The sequence below is a fragment of the Odocoileus virginianus genome, unplaced genomic scaffold, assembly GCF_023699985.2.
Source record: "Odocoileus virginianus isolate 20LAN1187 ecotype Illinois unplaced genomic scaffold, Ovbor_1.2 Unplaced_Scaffold_5, whole genome shotgun sequence".
NCBI lineage: Eukaryota > Metazoa > Chordata > Mammalia > Artiodactyla > Cervidae > Odocoileus > Odocoileus virginianus.
Window position 1 is genome coordinate 2,761,845 of NW_027224267.1, and position 7,547 is coordinate 2,769,391.

General features: G+C 60.4%; 1 protein-coding gene across 2 annotated transcripts in view; it reads right to left on the reverse strand.

The window, feature by feature from the left end:
- DGKQ (diacylglycerol kinase theta) overlaps positions 1-3,288 on the reverse strand; it is an 11,532-nt gene extending 8,244 nt beyond the window's left edge. For both annotated transcript variants that reach the window (XM_020899453.2, XM_070462496.1), the window contains exons 1-4: positions 2,879-3,288; positions 1,205-1,284; positions 472-571; positions 25-110 (exon numbers count right to left, since the gene is read on the reverse strand). In XM_020899453.2, coding sequence (XP_020755112.1) covers positions 25-110; positions 472-571; positions 1,205-1,284; positions 2,879-3,152 — 540 coding nt within the window. In that variant the 5' untranslated portion in view covers positions 3,153-3,288. The remainder of the gene's footprint in view (positions 1-24; positions 111-471; positions 572-1,204; positions 1,285-2,878) is intronic.
- Between the last annotated feature and the right edge of the window lie 4,259 nt (positions 3,289-7,547).

Genomic DNA, 7,547 nt, shown 5'->3' on the forward strand with positions numbered 1-7,547 from the left:
CTCCCCCAGGCCCCGCGCACTCACATGTTCGCGGTGCCCGTCCTGGTGGCACTGGCGGCAGTCGCTGCAGGCGAAGGGCACACAGTCGGGGTGAACGTGCAGCTCACACACTGGGGGGCGGGCAGGGTTAGGGGGCCTCTGTTCGCTGCCCACCGACCCTGCCAAACCCCCGGATCAGGCCTGGGTCTGCCCCTCCCCGGACCTCACTTTCCTGAACGTTTGGGGGCCTGTGGTGAGACAGGAACACCCCCGAGCCCCCCCCCCCCCCGACCCCGGCACGATGGGAACCAGCTTCTCTGCGTCTCTCCACCCAGCCCACCTCTGCACGCAGGGGGCGGCCCTGAGATGCCCCGCACCCACCTCCCCGCCTCCCACCCCAGACCTGCGGCCTGACCGCAAGGGGGGGCGAGGGCCGCCCGGGCCGCAGAGACCAGGCCCCTGGGGCGGGGCCACGCGGGATGCTGGCGGTACCTTCGCAGCGGAGGCCCAGCGCCTCCAGGCCCTTGCGGCACACGGAGCAGAACCTGCGCTTGTAGAGCCCCCGGGGGCCGAAGCAGTGGGCCACCGGGACCTGGGAGGGGCAGAGCCTGGCCTCAGCCTGGGTCCCCCATTCCTCTCTGCCCAAGGAGCTGCCATGACCAGCCCTGGTCTCCTGCCTGACCCTTCAGTCCTCCCGAGCCCTGCTGATGGAGTGCCGTGTGTGCCTCTGGGCCCCTCCATGCTCCCAGGGGATCCTGCTGGGGACCGCCCAGCATGCGGACTCCTCTGTTCCTTGTGCGGGACTGACTCGGGGCAGCCCCAGGGCGTGACCTCAAACAGCCCCTTCTGCAGCTCAGGCCCAGCTGGCCTGGCCCAGGCCTGACTCAGCTGCACAGGTACTGGCCACCCCCAGGCCTGTTCCTCTGGCTGATACATTTGGGGCCAGCCAGATCGAGTACAGGTGGAGGGAAGCCCAGCCACAGGCTGCTGGGTACCAAGGACCCCAGAGAAGACAGGGTCAGAGCCCTGGGGAAGAGGGGCCCCCTGCTGCCCTGGGAGGGGCTCGCGGACAGGGGTGCACTGCAAGGGGGCACTCCCAGCCCAGCCCATCTGACCTGCCGGCCCGACTCCCAGCCCAGCCCCCTCACACACAGGAGCCGGGCCCCCAGGCCCTCTTTGCCCTCCTCCCAAAGGTGCAGGTGCAGCGGCCAAGCTCCATACGCACGCGGACCAGGCTGGGAGCCACACTGGTGCAGGGGGTCTTCACGTGCTTCAGGCACTTCTCGTGGGACATAAAGTTGCAAACTGTGGGAACAAGAGCCCCGTGAGTTGGCCCCTGTCCTGCCCAGGGATCAAGAGACCGCAGGGCTTGGCATGAGGGAGGGAGGCCGCGCCAGGGCAGACAGCTTATCACAGTGGGCCCACCCTCCCAGACCTTCCTGAGCCTAACCCTGGCCGTCAGGGTAGAGAGAGAGCGTGGAGAGAGCCTCGTCCTCGGCCCCACCCCTGAGAGCTGAGTGAAGAGCAGCTTGGTGGCTCTGGCCATCCGGGATGACCATGTACTCTGGTGTCCTGAGCCAGCCCTGTCCACCTGCTCCCCCCACCACACACACATATACACAGGCCCAGCTCCTTCCAGTCTCTACTAGCGGTGGGTAGGCAGGCGGGCCCTTGGCCGCCTCCTGCATCTCTGCCTGCCCCAGACCAGCTTCTCCAGGGACACCCTTCCCTTGCTCCCCACAAGTGCATACACCCCTAACTACCCCTCCCGCACATGAGGTGCCTGCCTGGACCAGAGCCAGTCTGAGACCAGGATGCCCTGCCTCTGAGGGCAGCTGGTCCTGCCCGGAGAGGTAGGTGTCCCAGAGGCTCCAAGGCATGAGCTGTGCTCACAAGGCCCACGGAGGCAGCAAGGGGGCACCCTCCATCCTGGGGAGGCATGCAGCAGGGTGAGGGGCACGCCTGGCACAGCCTCAGAAGGCGGCAGCTCTTGACAGGTGGCGCTCAGCTTCCTCCTCTGGCCCACAGAGAGAGCTCCTGCTCCCCACACATCCTGGGTGCTCCCTGGCAGGGGAAGGCACTCTTCCTCCCACACCCTTGCCAGGCCTCTCTGTGTGCCGAGGTCACCAGCTCACCCTCCAGAGCTGAGGAGAGTGTCTGCACATCATTCCCATTTCCCTTCTGTGAGCTCCTTTGCCCCTCAGACCTAGCACCCACCGGCAGGAGGTCCTACCTGTGAGGAGGACCGGCCACTTCCCTGGCAGCTCCTCCACCCATACCTAGTCCAGCCTCCTCAGCACACCAGGCCCCAGGCTCCTCGGTCCCCAGAGCCATGGGCCTGTCTCCCTGGGCAGGGCAGAGGCGCCCCGCCCCGTCCCATCCCCCGTGGAGACGCATGATGGAGGGCCTCCCCGCCCGACCAGGCCCGTTTGGCGGCTGGGCCGGGCCCTGTCGGGGCACGTCACACTCGGGGTGGCAGGCCTGGCCCAGCTCCCTGGAGTCTGAGCCCGGGCAGCCCTGTGGGCAGCAGCACACACCCAGGAGAGAACAGACCAGCACCAGCCCCGGGGAGCCAGTGGCTCAGGCCAGCCCTGCCTGGCCACGCTGCTGGCCCTTGCACCTGCCCAGGGTTGGCTGGCCTCATCCCCAGTCACTGCACCGGCCCTGCGCGGCCGCCGCGCTCTTTCCTCACAGGGTTCCAACCCAGGTGAGGACTCCCGGGGGAGAGGCCGCGACCGCTTGACGCACCCAGACCCCGCAAGGTCCTCATAGCCTCCGCCGGGAGGTCTGGGCCTGGCACGCTCCTGAACCGAGGGCAGGGGTCTCTGTCCCGGGGAAGCCCCTGCTGGAAGTGCAGAGAGCAGGGGCTGGGGTCCGCGGTGGGGTCGCGGGCGCTCACCGTCACACAGGATGCCGGCCAGCCCCCAGATGAAATCGGAGCAGAGGTGGCAGAAGGTGGGCTTAGTAAGCGTCACCTTCCTGAAGCTGTGACTCGGCGCGGCGGGCCCTGGGGGCCTGGCGCCCGACCGCTCCGGCCCCGACCCCGGCCCGGACCCCGGCCCCGATCGCGAGCGGCTTCCGGCGCCCAGCTCGGGGCTGGAGGTCGGGCTGCCCGAGCGCGGGGAGACGCCGCCAAGCCAGCCTAGGGCACCGGGCTCGGCCGCCGCCGCCATCCCCGGCCAGGGCGGCCCGAGCCCCGGCGGCGGACGACTGTGGGCTGCGTGCTGTGGGCAAGTGGGGCTGCCGTCCCCGCGGTCCCCGCGGTCCGCGCCGGGCTTCCGACTGCGCCCGTGCTCACTGCGCAGGCGCGCGCCCGTGGGGCGGGGCCTGGGTGGGGCCTGGGGCGGAGCCGGCCTGGGGAAGGGGCCGGGCGGGGTGGGGCCTGAGTAGCGGGCGGGGCCTGAGAAAGGGCCGGCCTTGCGAAGGGGCCGGACGGGGGTGGGGCCTGTGGGTGGGCGGGACGGTGGGCCTGTGGGTGGGCAGGGCATGGGCGGGGCCGACCTGCGGAGCCAGGGAACCGGTCCACGTCCTGGGTCCAGCCGGCGGGTGGATGGGTCGGGTGGTCCGACGAAGGAAGCACAAGACCTCCACACACCGATGAAAGGTGTCTGCACCTGCGGCGCTCAGGCGCGTGTCTGTGCAGACGGGCGCCTCCCACCCGGCCCAGGGATCCTGCGTGTTGTTCCGCGCGACCCGGCAAGCGTGCGGCACAGCCCCAAGTACCCAGAGTAGGGCCTGAAGGGGACCCCGTGTGGAGTCCAAGGGGCGGGGAAGGTGTTGGTGCCTCGGGGTGGGGGGTGTTCCCAGGGTGAGGTCCTGGGCCCCAGTCTGGGCGTGCATGACGGAGGAGATGGCCGTGGGTCTGGGAGAGCCGGCCTCCCGCGTGCTCCCACAAGCTATGCTTGGGCGGCTCTGTCTGCAGGGTCCTCGGAGATGCGGACGCCGGCCCCCGTCCTTATCACCACAGGTCTCCCAGCCTGCGCTGGCCAGGGCCTTCAACCCGCTGGGACTCTGCTGCCCCGCCCGTTCGCGTGTTCTCCTTGCAGGAGGAGTCCTCCCCTCATCTTCCCCTTGGGGAGCCCAAGGGTTTTGCCTCATTCCTTCCGGCTGACCCAACAGGTGACCCTACCCCGGGCCTCCTGGAGACCAGCCCCCCACCGCACTCCCGATTAGGGCAGTGAATCCCAGCCCTCACCCTGCCCCCAGCGTTGTCTCTGGGAAGTGTGGGGGTGGTGTCCACAGAGGCCGCCCGCGCTCCAGAGTTCCTGCCCCTGTGGGCCTGACGGGGGATTGTCATCCAAGTTGCCAAGATGGACGTCATGGGCCGAGGGGCTTCCCTGGGACCCGCCTGGCTCCCCTCCCTCAAGCCAGACCCCTGCCTGGCAGGGTGAGCAAGGGTTGCAGGGCCCCAGAGGAGGAGGAAAACGGGGCACGGAAGCAGCCAGGGGAGGAATGTCCCGGGAGAGGGCGCAGTAGGGAGGAAATGCCTGGGCCAGCCGGGAGGGGATACAGGGGCAGGAGGGGGGGCGGGGCAGGAGAGGGGGCGGCGCGGGGAGGGGGAGGGGCGGGGAGGGGCGGGGCGGGGCGGGGCGGGGACCCGCCCGAAGAGGAGCAAATCCCCGGGTTGCTGGGGCACTCCTAATCTGTTAGAGCACTGGGCGCCAGGCTGGCATCCCTGCCCCCCTGGGGCTGAGTTCTGGGGCAGACAGACAACAACAAACTGAAAAACAGGCCGGGAAATGCCACTTAGTGGTGCCTGGCCGTGAATGGAAGGAACCAGGACTGAGCTACCCGGACAAACATCCAAACAGGGCAAACAGGGGCAAAGTCCTGGGTGGTGACCCCCTACGTGGTGACGTTGCAAAGGCAAGGACACCCCTCCCTGGGGCTCCCCGGACTTCCTGAAGCATGTAGCTCATGCAGGCCTCCCCCTCCTCCCCACAACCTGAAGCCTCGCCTGCCCCCTCCTCCTGTCCTCAGCATCCCCCAACCTGTGAGAAGCAGAGGTTTCTATAGAAGCCCACTCCCCATAATCCAAACCAGCTGACTCCCAAGGACACAGAATTTCAGTACGTAGCTTTTCTATTTGTGAGAAAGTGGAGAAAGCAGGGAAAACATCTTGAAAAGAAAAATTCACATCCAACCATTTCCGCAGATTTTAACTGCTTTCTGATGCAGCATGTTAAATAAAATGGCAAACACACTTCTGTCACACCATCCCACGACCTTATTAGAATACCTTCCAAAATAATTAGCAGCTTCTAGTTGAAGCTTTCCCTGGAGAAGGGAATGGCAACCCACTCCAGTGTTCTTGACTGGAGAATCGCAGGGGCGGGGGAGCCTGGTGGGCTGCCATCTATGGGGTCGCACAGAGTCGGACACAACTGAAGTAACTTAGCAGCAGCAGTTGAAGCTTCCCCTGGAGAAGGGAATGGCAACCCACTCCAGTATTCTTGCCTGGAGAATCCCATGAACAGAGGAGCCTGGCGAGCTACAGTCCATGGGGCCGCAAAGAGTCAGACACAACTGAGCAACAAATAATTTACTACTTAGACAAAACTTAAATCTAAACCTTTGCTTGGTACTTCTAAAATTCTGGACAGGCAGCTTCAGCACCTGACACTTATTATCTTGGTTCTGGAGGCTAGAACTCTGGAGATCAGGGAGCTGGCGTGGTGGGTTCTTGTGAGTGGGTGTCTGGCCTGCAGACACCATCTTCTGGCTGAGTTGGGATGCAGAGGGGACACTAATCCTGTCGTGGTTCAGTCAGTTCAGTCGCTCAGTCGTGTCCAACTCTTTGTGACCCCATGGACTGCAGCACGTCAGGCTTCCCTGTCCATCACCAGCTCCCAGAGTTTGCTCAAATCATGTCCATCGAGTCAGTGATGTCATCCAACCATCTCATCCTCTGTCATTCCCTTCTCCTCCTGCCTTCAATCTTTCCCAGCATCAGGGTCTTTTCCAATGAGTTGGTTCTTCACATCAGGTGGCCAAAGTATTGGAGTTTCAGCTTCAGCATCAGTCCTTCCAATGAATATTCAGGACTGATTTCCTTTAGGATGGACTGGTTGGATCTCCTTGCTATCCAAGGGACTCTCAAGAGTCTTCTCCAATGCCACAGTTCAAAAGCATCAATTCTTCAGCACTCAGCTTTCTTTATAGTCCAACTCTCACATCCATACATGACTACTGGAAAAACCATAGCTTTGACTAGATGGACCTTTGTCAGCAAAGTAATGTCTCTGCTTTTTAATATGCTGTCTAGGTTGGTCATAGCTTTTCTTCCAAGGAGTAAGTGTCTTTTAATTTCATGGCTGCAGTCACCATCTGCAGTGATTTTGGAGCCCCCCCAAAATAAAGTCTGTCACTGTTTCCATTGTTTCCCTTCATCTATTTGCCATGAAGTGATGGGACTGGATGCCATGATTTTAGTTTTCTGAATGTTGAGTTTTAAGCCAACTTTTTCACTCTCCTCTTTCACTTTCATCAAGAGGCTCTTTAGTTCTTTGCTTTCTGCCATAAGGGTGGTGTCATCTGCATGTCTGAGGTTATTGATATTTCTCCTGACAATCTTGATTCCAGTTTGTGCTTCATCCAGCCTGGCATTTCACATGATGTACTCTGCATTTAAGTTAAATAAGCAGGGTGACAATATACAACCTTGATGTACTCCTTTCCCAATTTGGAACCAGTCTGTTGTTCCATGTCCAGTTCTAACTGTTGCTTCTTGACCTGCATGCAGATTTCTCAGGAGGGAAGTCTGGTATTCCCATCTCTTGAAGAATTTTCCACAGTTTGTTGTGATCCACACAGTCAAAGGCTTTGGCATAGTCAATAAAGCAGATGTTTTTCTGGAACTCTTGCTTTTTTGATGATCCAATGGATGTTGGCAATTTGATCTCTGGTTCCTCTGCCTTTTCTAAATCCAGCTTGAACATCTGGAAGTTCACAGTTCATGTACTGTTGAAGCCTGGCTTGGAGAATTTTGAGCATTACTTTGCTAGCGTGTGAGATGAGTGCAATTGTACAGTAGTTTGAACATTCTTTGGCATTGCCTTTCTTTGGGATTGGAATGAAAACTGACCTTTTCCAGTCCTGTGGCCACTGCTGAGTTTTCCAAATTTGCTGGCATATTGAGTGCAGCACTTTCACAGCATCATCTTTCAGGATTTGAAATAGCTTAACTGGAATTTCATCACCTCCACTAGCTTTGTTCGTAGTGATACTTCCCAAGGCCCACTTGACTTCACATTCCAAGATGTCTGGCTCTAGGTGAGTAATCACACCTTTGTGGTTATCTGGGTCATGAAGTTTTTTTTGTACAGTTCTGTGTATTCTTGCTACCTCTGCTTAATATCTTCTGCTTCTGTTAGATCCATACAATTTCTCTCCTTTATTAAGCCCATCTTTGTATGAAATGTTCCCTTGGTATCTCTAATTTTCTTGAAGAGATCTCTAGTCTTTCCCATTCTATTGTTTTCCTCTATTTCTGTGCATTGATCACTGAGGAAGGCTTTCTTATCTCTCTTTCATATTCTTTGGAACTCTGCATTCAAATGGGTATATCT